The sequence below is a fragment of the Xenopus laevis genome, chromosome 3L, assembly GCF_017654675.1.
Source record: "Xenopus laevis strain J_2021 chromosome 3L, Xenopus_laevis_v10.1, whole genome shotgun sequence".
In the NCBI taxonomy this organism is placed as follows: Eukaryota; Metazoa; Chordata; class Amphibia; order Anura; family Pipidae; genus Xenopus; species Xenopus laevis.
In genome coordinates this window covers 136,810,838-136,829,411 of record NC_054375.1, presented here as the reverse complement: position 1 = coordinate 136,829,411, position 18,574 = coordinate 136,810,838, and the positions used below count along the sequence as shown (strand labels likewise).

Below are 18,574 nucleotides of genomic sequence, written 5' to 3'. Positions count from 1 at the left end.
AAGCTCGTGCTTCTGCCTGTAGCAGCCGCCTTTGGCCTCGGGAGGAGCCCTCAGCTATAGTGATGGGCGAATTTATTCGCCAGGCGCGAATTCGCGGCGAATTTGCGCGATTCGCCGCCAGCGAATAAATTCGCGAAACTCCCGCGAAAATTCGCGGCAAAAATTCGCCAGCGTCAAAAAAAATTTTTCCGAAAAAACGGACACCGGCGCCAAAAACGGGCCGTTTCGCGAATTTTTCGACGTTTCGCAAATTTTTCGACGTTTCGCGAATTTCGCGCGAAATTTGCGAATTTTTCGGCGAAACGGCGCAAATTCGCCCAACACTACTCAGCTACTCAGATGCCGCCAGGTCTTAAAACGAGGCTAGGGGTTCTAGACAAGCAGAAGGGCACAACTGTAAAGCAAGAGTCTTTGGGCTGAAGGTCACAGTACAAGACGTGACACAAAACCGTAATCAGATCAGGCTGGGTCGGGGCAGGCAGAGAACAAACTTAGTCAGGCAGGCAAGGGTCAAACCAGCACGTCAATCAGATGGAAGTAGCAGAAGAGGTAGTCGGTATTCAGGCAAGGGTCAGGATCCAGAAGACAGAATAGTCAAAAGCCAGGTAGGGGTCAAAACAGGAATCAATCAGAATCAGGAACAAACAGATAGCACAAGGCTCAAAAGCACCACAGGTTTGCACAAGACTGAATTCCCCTTTCATACCCTAGTTGTTTCACGCCATTGCGTCCCTTTGCGCGTTGGCGTCATCAGGCCAGCGCAGCCACGTCAAAAAGAGAAATGAGACGCGGGTGCGTGCCCTAAGAAACAGCAATGGCAGAGGAAGCACATGGTGGGTGTCCCCGCCGATGGCGCAGTGGGCGTCCCCGCCGATGGCACGGTGGGTGTTCCCGCCGCACCACTGGACCACCAGGGCGAGTTGTTACAATCTGTCCCTACAGAAGCCACTTTTCATTTGCTAGCACCAGGACAGGGGATGGAACAGGTGACGTTGGAGGTAGAACAATGATGTTTGGGGGGCAGGCCAATGATGGCAAAGGATAGGTTTATGTTGTGGTGGCCTATAATTGGCTGAATTTTGTGTTAGAGTGTGTGAGTAGAGTTGTATCTGTGTTTAAGTCAGGCGCATTTAAACCAGATAGCCTGTGTAAAAACCACACTGTCCAGTTCCGGATTGGTTGTGACCCTACTCAGACTCCATCCAGTAATCATTAGACTGTTATGAATTCCATGAGTTGCTTCATTGATTCCAATCACAAATGCAGTAGATCAATCCTTGACTACATTGTAAATTTCACAGCGTTTTAATTGTTGCTACTATTAGTGGAAGTCTTGCTTAAACCTAGCTAAAACCTTTCTCATCATCTTCTTTGGTGTCATAACCCCATAATGGGAAGTTGCACCCCTAAATGCTCTAGTGCTAGCACCCCTTTTTAGTGTAAATGAGCACCCTATATCTTTTGAGATAAGTATGTAAGAGTTTTGCACACTGTTTAGGAGTAATTTATATTGCTATATATTCTCAGTTGTACTGAGATAGGGATTTTGCCTTGACCATTGCAGGAAAGTAATTAATTTGTTCTAAAGCCACTCAAATGTAATTTTAGCCTTGTGTTTGGGGTATGGAGATCCCTAAATGGAGATCCCTTTTCTCAAAAACCCAATGTCCTTTGAATTCTGCATAATAGATTCCATGCCTATACTATCTCTTTCCCTAGAACAATTTCCTCTCCTATACCAATCTTTGCTTGAGTGCCAAAAGGATCAGGTTTATGCCCCCCCCCGTTCTCCACCTGGACCTTATCCCAAAATTACAGAATTTTCTTTTGCATGAAAAATTCAGTTTAGTTTAGTTTAGTCAGTACTGTGGTATTCATTAACTTTTAGTACCTTCTCTTACTCACAGCTATACAATTTATTCTCCTTTTATCATCCTATTAGTCTATTCTCCAATAAAATACAGTAAATTGACATAGAATCGTATTCATTATATTTGAACGGATTTTAAAATGCTGAGCTAAAATAATTCCTTTGCTGAAACTTTGAATTTGTAAATATAAAATAATCAAATGTCAGCTGCATTTCTATGAACTTTTCAAGCTTTAGTTTTTTGGCTTTTTTTTCAAGAAGAACCTTTTCTAAAATGGACTTTTTAAAATATCTGATATTGATAACATATTTTATCATAAAGCTCTAAATATTTCTTTTTCATTTTTATCCTTTCTAATTGCTGCTCCCCCCCCCCCTCTGTAACAAGACAACTCAGTTCACATAAACATATGAATAATTCTAGGTAAATGACCCCTACCTTCCCTCACCTGCTGTCTTTGTCTTAAGCTGACATAATTTCTGATGTCAGGTCTGATTAACAAACTCTTTTTCCCACAATTACTATGAAGAACTAAGGAGGCAGGAACAAAAGTATAAGGGTAATGGCACATGGGGGATTTGGTGCCCACGGAAAATCATAAAGTATCGTTTCCATGCAAAGAAAAGAAATCAAGTCCAAATGATTTAAATGGTGTAATTCTATAAAAATACAGAAAAAAGTTTTTAATTTGATTATAGGATTAATGTGGTTTGGACTCCTTTGCCTAGTTCCTATGCAGAGCAAAAAAGAGGTGTTTTTGGGCATTTTGTTATCCACAATATTGAGCACAATATCCTGTGGGTGACAAATCATCCATGTGTTACTGTCCTAATGAAGATACATCTCACTGTTCTGCACTGATAATGCAATAAATAATGACTTGTTTTGTGCAAAAGTGTATATTACACCTTAAAACGTATAAGCTCTCTATTGGTGTCAGTTACTACCATGGTATACACTACCCGTTACATATTTTCCTCCTTTTCAAAGTCTTTGAAGGAACAGTAACACCAAAACATTAAAGTATTTTAAAGTAATTAACATATTATATACTGTTAGCACGCACTGGTAAAAGCTGTGTGATTGCTTCAGAGGTATCAAAGGTTGAATTTCAAATTTATGTGAATTTTTTTTTCACTTTAATAAATTTGAATATACTCATAACTGAAATGTTTATTTAAGAGAAATTTGGAACGTCTAATATTCAATGGAATAGTCATGAAAATTAGAATTGAATTTGAATCAAGTTTTCCCTTTTGAAAAAAATTCAATGTCAGGAAATCCATTAACATACAGTATTCGAATAGTTCAACGGACCTCTGCCATTGACTTGTAAATTAACTCGGCAGGTTTAAGGTGGCAAATACTCGAATCAGAACTGTTTCCATGGTCGAGGTGTGATAAATTTACATTTAAATTGGAGGATTAAAATTCAAATGTGTGAATTTTTACACCATTCTTTTTTTGAAAATTTGAATTTACTATTTGACCCTTAATAAATCTGCCTCTTATAGTTTATAATAATAAGCTGCTGTGTAGCCACAGGGACAGCCATTCAAGTTGGAAATAAAGGAGAAAAGGAACAGTTTACATAGCACACAACAGATAATACTTACAATATAATGGTGTTTTATCCGTTATCTGCTATGTAATCTGTGCCTTTTTTTCCAGTTTTAATGGCTGCCCCCATGGCTACACAGCAGCTTATTAGTATAAACTATAGTAGTCTTTCTAAAGCTTTTTCAAGTGCAGAGCAACAGTACATTGCCTCTGGCAGGGACACCTGCCACATGGTTGCTCCTCCTCTGGTGCCGGTCCTTTCTATGACGCACGCAGCCCGCACTTCCGGGTTTTATGGCTATCGTGATGATGTCATTGTGCATTGGCGCAAAATTCAAAGGTATTTAAAGGGGCTTTGAATGAAAACTGATTGCCCGATGTTAGGTCTAACTTGTTTAGTTCCTGGGTGCTTATTCTTCGATAATACTATTGTTTATCCTGGTTTTGACTCTTGCTAGCCTGCCTGACTATTCCAAACTCTCCAATCCTGATATTTTCCTGCCTGCCTGACTTTTCTGAACTCTCCAATCCTAATCCTTTCCTATCTGACCTTGCTTGAACTCTGCCTGTACCGACCCGGCCTGTCTGACCACGCTATTCTGTTTGTTACTCCTGAAGTTGTGTGGCCTTCCGTCCTAAATTCTTGGTAAACAATCGTGCCCTTTTGCTCGTCCAGAAATCTTGCTAGGCTCCTCTCTTATTAAGACCGGGTGGCATCCGATTAGCGGAGGGCTCCCCCCAAAGTGAAAGGCGGCTGCTACACGCAGAAGCAGAGCCGTGACCAGGAAGCCTAGCACTTGTTCTGGATTTAGGGTGCTGATCGTGACAGTACAATGGGCCAATGAGAAGGAAGAAACTGGATGCTGAAGGTCTTGCTACCGCTATTCCTCAGACTGTTGAGCTGCTTCACTCAACCCGCCTCCTGTGCCTAGAGGAACAAGAGGGAAAAAAGAACTAAAAAAGTCAAGGTCTGCGATCTCTCTCCGACAGGCTAGTTGCAGTTCAGCAAGCCTCTACTGTGATTCCCAAGGGGTCTTCCCTGTCATTTAACCTGGGTAATTTCGGTCGTTTTAACCTTACCACAAGGTGACGCACAAGTTTGGGCACTAAGGTTACCCTCCACTGACCCTGCCTATTTTTCCCTAGAGGTATTTTTTACTACCATGGCCATATTATATGATGACCCGGATCATGCTACCTCTGCCGATTCTGCGATTTGTAAACTCCGGCCAACTGAGAAGAGTAATTGAGGAGTACTGTTTCGCCGCTGGTCAGTTGAAACTGGGTGGAATGATACTGCTCTTTTGTAGCCAATTCTGGGTGGGGCTTTCTGACTCTGTCACAGATTGTCTGGTTAATTACCCTGCTTCATCCACTTTGGATAACCTCATGAAGTTAGCCATCCAAATTGATAAGAGGCAAAAGGAAAGGCAGGCTGATGGGGGTACATATTTCCCTACTGTATGTAATACTGACAAATCACCAACTTCCTCATTTCCTATTTGCAATTGGGGGCAATTGCCCCCCTAAGGAGAGGGCCTGGAGGTGATCCCAGAGTCTGTGTATATATTGTGGGGATAAAGGTGATGTCCTAAGAGGCTGGGTAAACCTCAAAGCCTAAATGGAGAGGGGAAGCTCCATTTGGGTCAAGAGATTTCCTCTCCCCAATTCGCCTCTAAAAACTTGGTACCTGTCATTTTTTCCTGGCCTGGAGGTTCAGTTGAAGTTTCAGCCCTGGTGGATTCTGGGGCTGGGGGGAATTTCTTCGATACTGCTTTCACAGAAAGGTATAATATTCCCCTTATTCCTCTTACACCTCCTATGGGAGGTTCAGCAATTGATAAGAGCCCACTCGGGTCAGGTCTGGTAACCCTGCAATCCAAGGCTTTGTCCATGTGTATTAGCAATATGCATTGTGAGAAATTATCTTTACACATTCTTGATGATTCTTTGTCTCTGTTAATTCTGGGGTTACCCTGGTTACAGGTACACAACCCCCACATTGATTGGGTAACTGGGGAGGTTATTCAGTGGGGGGTCTAAGTGTAAAGATTTTTGTCTAGTTTCTACTCAAATGGTGGTAATTACATCCTTAGCGGAACTCCCTACTGTAATGCAAGTCTCATTCTGGGGTACATGGTTCCCTTTCGGCAGCTAAGTCCGCTCAAAAAAGAGCAGTCGATAAGTCCCGTAGTGAGGTATCCAAATATCGGGTTGGGGACTTGGTTTGGTTATCCACAGTAAATATCAAGCTTAAAGTTCCATCTCTTAAAGTACCAGTAACATCCATTTTTATTTTTTTACATTTGTTAGTATAGAACGAAAAAAAAACACAAAGACAAATTCAACTTTTAAATCGCTAAGTCTCTATTAAGAAATACCTTACCGAAACTCCACTTTCGCTCCTCTTCAGAAAAGTTGTCAGGGCCTAGCTCTTGTTCTGGATATAGGGTGCCGATCGTGACAGATACACTTTCAATTTTTGGTGTTACTTTTTCTTTAAAGGTCATTACACATAATCACTGTTGTGTGTCTTGTTGACTTGGTTTTACATACTGCTAATTCATTCCACTTATTCTGCCTGTTCTACCCACCATTATGTAAATCTGCATTTCAGCCTTATAGTGTCCCTTTTTAGATCAATGTGTGTTGATAATACTGTATATTAAAATAACTAATATGCATTTTGAGCTCATGCTTTAAAATGTAGTATTTGCATCTTCTTGTGAGCATGCATTACTTTTCCCCTCTATTTCATCCTGTCCCTATAAACCTTCTACTTTCTTTCCCCGCCAGGCAAATTGCACATATTAAGGTATATTCTCTGAAATCAGAGACTACAAGTTAGAGGAATATAAAGGGACATAAAGTTTAACCCAATTCACAGTGTTTTTTTTCTCTATAATGCATTCCCAGAACTTGCCCCAGGGACTGTTGCCTGAAAAAGTTTTGCCCATCTCTTGGCTCAAACTCTTAGGAAGGACTAAAGCTTGTGCCAGGTTGTACATGTTGCCCAAGTTAGATCAACATCATTATGGGCATCACATGGTAGAAGGCAACAACTGGCGTTTATTTTATATGAATACATTTGCATTTAGGGACATGTGTGGGAAATTCATAAGCAAAGGGAACTCTGCAATTAATGCCTAATCAATGATAAGTATAAAGAGGGTTCCTGTACAACTTATCACTTGTGCCTATGTCACAATTATAAACATACAAAAAAAAGGTTTGATCAATGCACATTCCCTGTTCCTGTAAGTGTACCTTGTGGTCTGGTAGTGTTGTGGGATGACTGTGCACTCCCTTTGGGGATGCTGCAACAGTCGCCGCTTCCTCCTGCGCGCCATGAGTGTGTGCTTTTATTTTTGTTGCCAGTGCATGACGTCATGGAGCATGGCTCAAAATTCAAATATTTTAAGGTCCCTTGACCTACAGATCTCTGCACAACGTAGGTCTATTTTTATAGTTCCTGAGTGCTATTTGTTGTTAGGGCAGAGACACATGGTCAGAATCAATATTGACTACTCTCTTGGATCACAATTTTGTACTTCTCTATTGTTGTGTTTAACCCGGCCTGTGACCTTGACTACTATCTTGTTTCCTGATTTGGTGCTGATCTGCCTGTTTGGTATTGACAACCTACAACCATGATCCTTGTTCCTTGTTCCGCCTGCTAACATTTCATTCCCATGTTTGACCAGGACTCTCCCCTTGGTCCTCTCACTATAAGACCAGGTGGCATCTGAGAAGCGGAGGGCCCCCCCGAAGTGAAAGGTGGTGGTTATAGACGTTAGTGTGAGCCAAGGCCGGACCTTGGGGTTTATTCTGGGTTTGGGATTCCTTACGTAACGGTTCCCCTGTGTCACTAATAATTTCGTATCTATTCAAGTGCAAATACTTTCAAAAACATTTATTTTGATGATGACAATAATGACAATTATGATCATTACAATTGACAAGTCACTAATTTAGTTAAAAGCTAATGACGAGGGATGATTAACCCCTGTGAGATCCCTTGGTCACATATCTAAAGAATTGCTACCATGCAGAGAGGTGCCAACATAAGAAAAATGATGAAGATGACCAGAGGTAAATAGTTAGGAACCGCCATAATGGGCTCAGCTTGAAGTAGTATGGCGTTGGTCAATTTTAAGATCATAGATTTGTAAAAACTCCTGTTCTTGAACACATATGCACTTGAATACATAATAAATACTAATGGAACTGGGCCAAGGAATGTGCATTGATCAAACCCCTCTCTTTTGTATGTTTGTATCTAACCAGATCAGTCACACTTCCATTGTACAGGTATGGAACCTATTATCCAGAATGCTTGGGACCTGGGGTTTTCAGGATAAGGAATATTTCCATAATTTGGATCTCCATATATTACCTCTACTTTTCTTTAAACATGAAATAAACCAAATAGGCGGTTTTGCTTCCAATAAGGATTAATTATTAGGGATACACCGAATACACTATTTTTGGGTTCGGCCGAACCCCCGAATACTTTGCGAAAGATTCGGCCTAATACCAAACCGAATCCTAATTTGCATATGCAAATTAGGGTTTGGAAGGGGGCCATTTTTTACTTCACTCTATTTCCCTCCCTGCCCCTAATTTGCACATGCAAATTAGGATTTGGATTCAGTTCGGCCAGGCAAAAGGATTCGGCCAAATCCTGCTGAAAAAGGTTGAATCCTGGATTCGGTGCATCCCTATTAATTATATCTTAGTTGGGATCAAGTACATGGTACTGTTTTATTACTACAGAGAAAAAGGAAATCAATTTTAAAATTATGAATAATTTGATTAACATGGAGTTTATGGGAGCTTTCTGGATAATGGATTTCCAGATGAAGGATCCCATACCTGTACTTATATATTTTAAAAGAGGGTGTTAAACTAGGCCAAAAAAGAACAGGTACAAGTACATTCAATAAAGTTTTTATATGCAACATTTTTCACCTAACATTGTACCTATAAATGATGTATGGGGTAGGGTGAGGGGTTTCTTTGGCCACGTTTTTGCAAAGTGTTATTTAGGCAGCCAAACTATTTTTTTAAATTGAAATGTATAGAACTTTTAAAACTAGAGCACATACTGTAGCGGTATAATACTGGCATAAAACATTCTGTTTAAATTTCACTGTGAACAAGTTTAGTGATAGGAGTTTATGGCTCAATATCTATTGTTACACTATATAAAACATGAATTATTCTTTGTTAGCTGAGTACAAAACAGTTAACTTCATTTCAGTAAAACCTGCTCTCTGAATCCACATTAGGAATTCATTTCTTTGCTGATGCAATAACATTTGGTTGGAAACCTCTCATGTACAAATGCAAACAGTGTTTGTCATTAAACAGAGGTCTCAGGGGTTCCCTAGTGCTTAATTTGCCAGGCACGTTAGCAAACTGTATATCTAATTAATGAACAAAGATTTCTTTTGTGTCAAATAAGACTGGAGAATCTCTTGAGACTTGTTAGGTACAGTCAAAGAATAACAGTGAAGGTCTATGGAAAATGCTGTTATGTGTAGCCATAAAGGTTATTTGAGGTTAAAGGACAAAGGAATCACATTGTGTCATGAAATCAATGACCAGCAAGTTAAATATATAAACATAGTCTAGAATTATATATTTAGGGAAATCATAATAAAAGATTGTAAGTAAAAGTATGAACCACAGGTGAATAAAATATGTGACAGTCCTGTTACAAGTTATTAACAGTTCACCGATTCCCAAACACTTAAGCTACTGCAGATAAAGGTTTTCAAACCCTACAGGAGGCCTACTACCAAATCAGCCTTGTAAACAGAAATAAAATCACCCTGACCTCAAAATTGTGTTTGATTGCTCCCAACACGTGGATTTTTAAATAAATCATGTTACATACTGTTTCATTGGGGAGGCATCAAACCACTTTTTAACCTCCCCAATTAATCACAAATTATCACTACTCTTGATTGAGAGATGTATAAACCAGGGGTCCCCAACCTTACCCACATTAAATGTAAACAGAATTGGGGAGCAAACAAGCATAAAAAAGTCCCTCGGTATAGCAAATAAGGGATGTGATTGGGTATTTTGTTAGCCCCCTGTGTGGACTGGCAACCTGCAGAATGGACTATTTGGCAGTATACCTGATATTTAAGCAACTAAAACTTGCTTGCAAGCCTGGAATTCAAAAATAAGCACATGCTTTGAGGCCACTGGGAGCAAAATCAAAAGGGTTTGGTGAGCAACATAATACTCATGAGCCACTGAGCCACAAAGATATTTGGAACCAGTTTGGGGCCTGCACCACTAACAGATCCGCAATGGGGTGCTGTACAAACTTCCTAATTTATATATATATATATATATATATACATGAGAAAGGCTATAGGATTAGCCGAAACTTCAGCTATTTATTTTCAATAAATTTCACCAGTTTTTGATTTTTAAGACCTGAGAGTGCTCGCTTCTTTCCTTCCTGGATACCTTACTCATTTACTGATAGCCCCCAAGCACCAAACACCCTCCAAACGAGAAGTGCCGGCCCAACACCATTAATATATATATATATATATATATATATATATATATATATATATATATATATACTGTATATATATACACCAACAAGTACATCAGAAGAAAACCTAGGTGCCAGTGTGTATTACAATAGATATTCCGCCAATTGATAACACTTCAAGGAATATTTAAACTTGATGAAGGTTCCTGTGTGAATTAAAACATTGGGTAAAATAAACCTTCACATTACTTGAATATTATTCAGTATTAAATATTCATTGGAGTGCTGTCAATTGGCGGGATATATGTAAACACCATACTTGCTTCCAATTGACTCCCACTACCCAGCACTGAAAGAGCAGTGGGGACAACTTTCGCTTCAGGAGTGAGCCATCCCAAACCTGTACTCCTGAAGTGAAAGTTATCCCCACTGCTCTATCAGTGCTGGGTAGTGGGAGTCAATTGGAAGCAAGTCTGGTGTTTACACATGACCAGGCTTGGATTTCTGGAAAGGCCTAGGGTGGCAGAACTTTAGGGGGGCGGCATGCTGCCCAACCACACCCACATTGGTTCAACGGGGGATGCACTGGATATACCATCATTTTTTTAATTTTCCATATGCCAATCCCCATTGCTCCAGTCCAGATGATGAAAATTTGCACGAATAAAGGGGATGAACGGCAGTGGGCCTAGAGGCGCCCAATATGTAAATCCGGCCCAGCACATGACATTACTTTAGGCACAATTTTTTACTTTTCCAATTGCCTTCAGCTTCCACAACTCAGAGCCTCTGGTGACCACTTTCATTTTAGGAGTATCAGAGCTTTTTTTTACGGGGGACGGTTCCTGCTACTGATAAAAAGTACCCTTGATTTTACGTGATCATTTTTGAAAATGAATTGACTAAATATGGCATCAGGATACTTTTTAACAAATATATATCCTCAATAATGTTTTTTCTTTATAAAGATGGAATAAAGAATATTTTAGACAAGTACATTTGCTCACTAATGATATATTTCACAGCATATAGTTCATGTTTCATTTTTAGTCAAACATAAAACAGTTAATTTAATGTTAGAGGGGAATGTTCTCTATGGTTGTGTAATTAACCCCCTTGAGGCTGATGCAATTCTGACTGGCCTTTGTTTATACACATTAAAATAGATTTTGTCATTATATGTTTGTCTCTAAGGCCTCCTGTGTATACTTTGTTGAACTAAATTAACAGCTATGACACAATCTAACGAGCCCATATTAAAATACATACCAGGCAATCTCATGAGAGTGAACTATTGGACCTAATGAAAATGATAAGACCTATACTAGATAATAAAAATAATACAATTCTACAGAAATGAATGATGTGGTTAGTTGGGCAGTATAGGTCATTTAATGCAACAGGACAAAGTGAATTCATTACTGTCATTTCTAATGTACCTACAGCAATTGTGAAATACATAGCCTACATTTAAAAAAGTGTTTTCTTAATTAAAACAATTTACAAAAATAAAAACCAATATGTTGCAAATTATAGAAGGTTCTAAAGCAGAGGTGAAGCTGGGTGTGACTAACCATTGCCTGCCCAATGAAATGGTTGTTTTTAAAATAAAAAAGGCCTTTTGTTTTTGGTTGGAGGAAATTGAACACCCCTAATACTTTATTTACACTGAAATCATAGTATTAGAGTATGGGATCTCCTGCGGCCATTAGTAAATCGGTGAAGTTCCGAAATTACGTCACGCTGATGATTTTTCACCAGCGTTAGTCACTTCGCCCTTTAGTAAATTTGCCCCATAGACTCCATTTTAATCAAATAATTCACATTTTTAAAAAAAAGATTTCCTTTTCCTCTATAATAATAAATCAGTACCCCACACTTGATCCCAATGAAAATAAAATGAATCGGTATTGGAGGCAATCTAATTGGTTTAAGTAAAGTTTCAATTATTTTTTAGCAGACTTAAGGTATAGCTATCCAAATTACAGAAAGACCGCTTATCTGGGAAACCACAGGTCCCAAGCATTCTGGATAACAGGTCCCATACTTATATAATGGAAATGTGTTGAGTTTTTAGTCTTATAATAAAGTGTTGGGCTGCTTGAATTCCTTATGACATATTTATTGTGCACACTGGCAAACCAACATTGAGCTTAGGGTTTCTTTTAGGATTTTTTGGTGCCCCCGTATTCAATATACTAGTTCACATGGGAAAGTCAGTTGCATTCTTCTGTGTCTTTCTTCTGTGTGGATTCTGGTTGTAGTTCGCACTCAATGCAAGTTGCAGAGAATAGCGTTGGCAGGCACAGGCCATCCCTGTACGGGGCTAAGCTGTGGCCTGCACTGTCACCGCTCCCTAACTTGGTAGTCTTAATGAGGGTGTAAGATAGGGGATGGATTGGAAGTTGGGGGTTATGCCTACATGCCTCCCTCCTCTGGCCTCTCATGAATACAATGCTGCCAAATGCAGACGTCACTGTATTTATGGGGTGGTTGCAGGTTTCTGTGCTCCAAAGAGTGAAGAGACTTTGGGCAATTCATATAGGGTGGACGACTGGCTGCAATGTGCAAAACATGGTGGATTGTGCATGTTTTTAAACTTTGCACCCTGTCTCCCACATCGGAAATGACCCCTTATAGCTTTTTAGCTTTAATTCTTTATTACATGGATAGGAGATTCTAACCCAATATTTATGTGCGCAGGGTCAGAATTAATAAACTTCACCACATAAATAATAGATAGGGTCTTAGGCAAAAACCTATTTTTGAAAGAATGCCGACCCACCAACAAAGGCCTAACGCTTTAAACACATTTGTGATTGACCCCTAAAGTTATGGGATAGCGGCTGGGACCAATATATGTACTGTAGGTTTATAAAAGTAAAGTTAAATTTAAATGGAACATTTTTATCGATTCAGAATAAAATAGATAAAATTAATAAATCAATTGGTGGAAAGAGGGGACAAAGCAAGAGCGAGGAATTGAAGGATATGCCATGGAGGAGGTCAGGAGCTGTATAATCACTAGTTCAGATGAAGGAACTTGAATGTCTCTGGCCACTGTGTATCTGTCATAGAAGTTCATTTACACAAACATGAGGGAAAGAATTTGTTGAGTAAGTTCAACAAAGAGGGAAATGTAGGTAGATATTTCACCCAACGCAAGGTTGATTTCTGGCAAGACAACTCATCAGAAAATCTGCAGTCACTCGTATACGTCTAATTTAAAGTGGGTGGGTTAGGCTATCAGGCTATCAGAGTGTTTTTGAATAAAATGGAGTCTATGGGAGATGGCTTTTCCATAATTTGGAGCTTTCTGGATAATGAGTTTCCGAATAACAGGCATATTTATTTTAGAGTTGCAGTAGGGGGATGAAAGGCCACCAAAAAAAAAGAACTGTTGGGAAGATTCCACTGGCTTTAGCCATCAGTCAGGTGTGGTTGAATGTGGAGGCACCAATGTATTGGTATGAGGAACTAGGAGTGGACTACATCTTACCACCTTTACTTGCTCACCTGGCAGCAGATTCTGTGGCTGATTTGCTGGCAGGGTGTCGGTTGCTGTAGGGTGAAATTTATTTCAAATGTAGGAGACTAGTGATGGACAAATTTGGGGCGTTTCGCCGAAAAAATGTGCGAATTTCCCGTAAAATTCGCAAAACGGCGAAAAATTATCAAAACGTCGCTGCGTCTAGTTTTTGCCGCCGGCATCCAAAAAAAATGGAATTTGCCACGAATTCGCCTAGCAAATAAATTCGCCCATCACTATAGGAGACTAATAAATAGTTTCCCCATTTGTTATGCAATCCCCTAAAGTTTGGCTACTGAAGGGGGCCCCTTAGTGTGGTGGGAGTAATGCTCCAATTCCTGGGTCAGATTTGGTTCGATTTTCGGCCGAAACTTTTGTGAAGGATCCAAAAAAGTGGATTCAGTGCATCCCTAATATTTAATATGTTTTGTGAACCCCTAATGTATCATTCAATAAAACTTTGCATGTCAAAATGATTAAAAATAACAGAAACAGTAATGTAAATGTGTATTTCCAAAGTTAAAAGCACTTGACTATACACGTGTATAGTGATGGGCGAATTTATTCGCCAAGGCATGAATTTGCGGAGAATTCCCGCAATTCGCCGCCAGTGAAGACTGGTGCAAAAATTACCCGACAAAAATTAGCCCTTTTTTTGGATGCCGGCACATTTTCGCCGGTGAATGTGCGCCGACGTCAAAAACAAGACGCCGGCTCCACTATGCGAATTTCATGGGAAATTTGCTAATTATTCAGCAAAGCGAAACGCCACAGATTCGCCCATCACTACAAGTGTATTAATTAAGTAAGTTTATTGACAGCAAAAATTACAGTCTTGTGGGAAAATAACCTTTGCTAGTTAATTACTGGGCCTTCAGAGAGTGCATGGAGCTCTTTCCCTATATAAGAATGACATTAAGGCAAACCCAGAATTGTATGGAAACAGCATATGCCTTCCACACTCTGCCTATCACATTTCCCCAGCTGAATTCTACTTTACTTTAACGATGAATACGATGCCATCTTTAGTTTTCTTTTAATATTTGTTTTTATACAGCTGAACAATTAACAGTATTTTTTACAGTAATACAACAGATGGGTATGGAATTGTTTTGTAGTTTTATTGATTTGAGAGCTTAAAAAGCTTGTTTTAAACATTTCAGGTATCAGCAATTCAAATTTTACTGAGGAATCAACCAAGTTCTGTTTTGGATGAGAGGCTGGAGAAAAAAACATCAGAGGGCCTGAATATAAGAAATGCCATGGTATTAATCTTCCAAAACTGGCAAAAAAAAATTGCTTATACCATTTCAGGTTGGTGAAATGGAAAGTAAAAACACACCTAGAAATGAGGTACCAAGAAGCTAACCTTGTATAAACCTGGTCAAGTAGATATACATAACTACTGTACAGATCCACATAAGCACCTTCTATGGTGAGACCTTTTTAAAATTTTCTCTTACGCCTTATGATGTTCAACAAGTCAAACCTGTTTCGGTTTAACTTTATACAATACATCTGTTATAGTAAATACCAACCTATATTAACATCTTTCTTTTCAGAAAGAACTAACAATTGAGCAACTAGTTGTTGGCTAACAAATGAGCTAATGACGAACCAGACGATTGCTGTATACTTTCATATTTCTGGTTTTTCTGTTTCTCCTGGAAAGCAGATTCTTCGGTTTATTGCATTTTTATTAATTTACCTTATTGGGTTGATGGGTAACCTAATTCTAATTTCAGTGACGTTATTAGAGTCCCATCTGCAAACTCCCATGTACTTCTTTCTTCGCAATCTCGCCTTTGTAGACATCTGTTACACGTCAGTCACCCTTCCAAAGCTGATGGACATTTTCCTCACGGGAGACAATGTAGTGTCCTTTACACCATGCTTTACTCAACTGCATTTTTTCACGACTACAGGGTGCACGGAGGTTGTCCTGTTGACCTCCATGGCGTATGACCGATATGTTGCTATATGCAATCCATTACGCTACTCTCTAGTGATGAACAACAGAAGTTGTACTCAGCTAGTGTTGGGCAGCTGGTTGTTTGGCTTTGTTAACTCACTCCTCGTCACCATATTTGCATCCCGATTGTCATTCTGTGGTTCCAAAGAGATTCACCAACTTTTCTGTGATATTAAGTCACTGCTGAAAATTTCCTGTAGTGACATTGAAGACTTCCAATCTATAATATATCTGGAAGTTTTAATTGCAGGGCTTTGTCCTTTCCTGCTGAGTTTGATATCTTATATTAAAATCATAATGAGTGTTCTCAAGGTCCAGTCAGATGAAGGGAGAAAGAAGACATTTTCTACGTGTACATCCCATCTCACTGTGCTTCTTTTGTTCTACGGCACCATCTTTTGCATGTATATCAGACCTCCCTCAGAACACTCGGAGAACATGGACCAGTTTTTCTCGGTTCTGTATGTTGCTGTGACTCCCATGCTGAACCCTTTAATCTATAGTTTAAGGAACCAGGAAGTGAAAAGAGCGCTAAAAAGAATTCTTGGAATTAAACGTACATCTTTATTCTGGGAACAAATACATTTTAATCAGTAGTTTTAGTCATATAATTAAGTTGTATATTCATGTACAAAGCAATAACATATTTTTTTAGTCAGTGTAAAGTACATAATCACCATCAGAGACTCAATCTATTCATAGATGCCAACTATGTCAATAGCCTTTCAGGGGATTTCTGTTATCAATAATATCACAGCAATTATTTCTTTATAACGTGGCCCTAATTATGGGGTAAGATAGATACTGTGAGTTCCACTAAGCACGTGCTTTTTAATCATCTCTGACATATCCCAATAGCAGCATGGTTTGTTCTTATTTGCTGATTGATTCCTCTCGGTAACTGAGTAAATTAGGTCACCGGCCACTGTTGCTACATTGTTATACAGCAGTGAAAATAAGTATTGAACACATCAATGCTTTTCTCAGTAAATATATTTCTAATGGAGCTATTGACATTAATATTTACAGCAGATGTCAGTAGCAAACTATGGGGTCCGTTTACTAAAGTGCGTTAAAAATATTCGCACAATATATAGACAGAATTTTCGCCAAATATGTTATCGCCAGTTTACTAACCTGCGGTAAATATAAATTTGCAAATTTTCTCTAATTGTTCGCCAGTTATCGCATTTGCTGAAAATAACGCTACGTACACATTAACGCATGGTTTACTAAACAGCGAAATGTGCTAAAGACAAAATCAACACCAGAATATTCGCAAACTTTTACCGCCACCTATGTAGTGGCGTAAAAGTATTTTTTTCGCCAGAAAATTCTCAAGGGGCAGGAAATATCCCATAATACTGTTTTTTTTTTACCCATCATTCTTTGCTGACAGGAGAGAGATCTGTAGCTATTGCTGACAGGATGTTTTGGCTTCTGCTTCTATCTGGTGCAACAGCAGCAGTTTCAGCTTAGAGGTGTATTATTGGCAGCGGCATCACAGTCCAAGGATTCGTCAGCCTCTACACTTTTTTGGTTTCATTGTGATTGGCTACATTAAACTGTGCATTCCTATGAAGCAAAGAGATTGACTGGTATCATTTCTTGTTCCTATGATTCTATTGGCAGAAGGGTTTATATGATGCAGACATGTTTGATTGGTGTTACTCTGGTGATGTTGTTGGATGGTATAATCATCAGTCAATAAAGTTTATTTGAAGGTGCATTTCTGGCCATAAATGTCACAGTAAAAATTGCCATAATAACCGCCATAAAACAAGACTATTTTATAGCATAAATATTCGCAAAAACTACATTTTTCGCCAGAAAATTCGCAACTCGCTAAAATTACCGCTAACTTAAGATGGTTCCTTAACGTAGTTACCGCAAGTGATCGCAATGACTTCTGAGCGTATCGCTGTTTAGTAAACTTAGTCGCTGCGAATATTCTGGCGTAAAAATATTCTCATCGATAACATGCGGAAACTTAAAGTCAGATTTACCGCACTTTAGTAAACGGACCCCTATGTAATAAACACATACAAAGAAATCCATAAATTAAGTTCTGTGTAATACAGTGGAAGGACACTGGGAATAAGTATTGAACACACTTAATACTTAGAAAAGCCTTTGTTGATAATGACAGCTTCAAGATGATGCTTGTATGTAGAAATTAGTGGCATGTACAGTACTACTCAGGTGCGATTTTGGTCCATTCTTCCACACAAATTTTAAATCTTGAAGGTTACAGGGTCCTCTTCTATCAACTCTTATCTTCAGTTCTTTCCATACATTTTTAATTGGATTCAAGTCGGTGATTGACTAGGCCATTTTAGCAGATTTGTTTTCTTTCTCTGAAACCAATTGAGAGTTTCCTTGGCTGTGTGTTTGGGATCAGTGTCTTGCTGAAATGTCCAACCTTGTGTGTAAATTTCATGTCAATAGCCCCATTAGAAATATATTTAATGAGAAAACCATTGACATTTTCAATATTTATTTTCCCTTCTGTACATGTATAGGATCTATTATCCAGAATGCTCAGGAGTTGGGGTTCTCAGAATAAGGGATTTTTTTCCATAATTTGGATCTCCATATCTTAAATACAGGTCCAGAACTAAAAGTAAGCAGAAGAGGCACTTGCATTAGATGGAATGCTCATGTGGTGATGGGCATTTACCTCTTGCCTGCATTCCCCTAGTCAAGGCCTTCGTATCCCTTCAGTAACGACCCCTGATGCTCCTGCTCCCTCATCTCTTCGCCCCCAACCCCACTGGCATCGCATGTATGTGAATGCGGGACTGTGCGGGTTTCATGCACTCATGCTAGGGGGACTGGTGTGGAGCGAGGTTGCTGGTTGGGTTGCCTAAGATGCCCAGCTGGCATGGCCCGGTCCTGCTTAAATCTACTTGAAAATAATTTATATATTAAATAAACCCAATAGGATTGTTTTGCCTCCAATTAGGATGAATTGTATCATAGTTGCAAGTACAAGCTACTGCTTTATTATTACAGAGAAAAAGGTAATTAATTTTAAAAATCTGAGTTATTTGATTAAAATGGTGTGTTCGGAAGATGGCCTTCCAGTAATTTGGAGGATTCTGGATAAAAGGTTTCTG

At 39.2% G+C, this 18,574-nt stretch overlaps 1 protein-coding gene across 1 annotated transcript; it reads left to right on the top strand.

Moving 5' to 3' along the window:
• The first annotated feature begins 15,092 nt into the window (after nt 1-15,092).
• LOC108710325 (olfactory receptor 13F1) lies at nt 15,093-16,052 on the top strand. The gene has a single exon (XM_018251463.1). It carries the CDS (start codon nt 15,093-15,095, stop codon nt 16,050-16,052), a length of 960 nt encoding a protein of 319 aa, XP_018106952.1.
• The last annotated feature ends 2,522 nt before the right edge of the window (nt 16,053-18,574 follow it).

Excerpts from the sequence above, each read along its gene's own strand:
- LOC108710325 (XM_018251463.1), top strand. The coding sequence starts at position 15,093 with ATGACGAACCAGACGATTGCTGTATACTTTCATATTTCTGGTTTTTCT.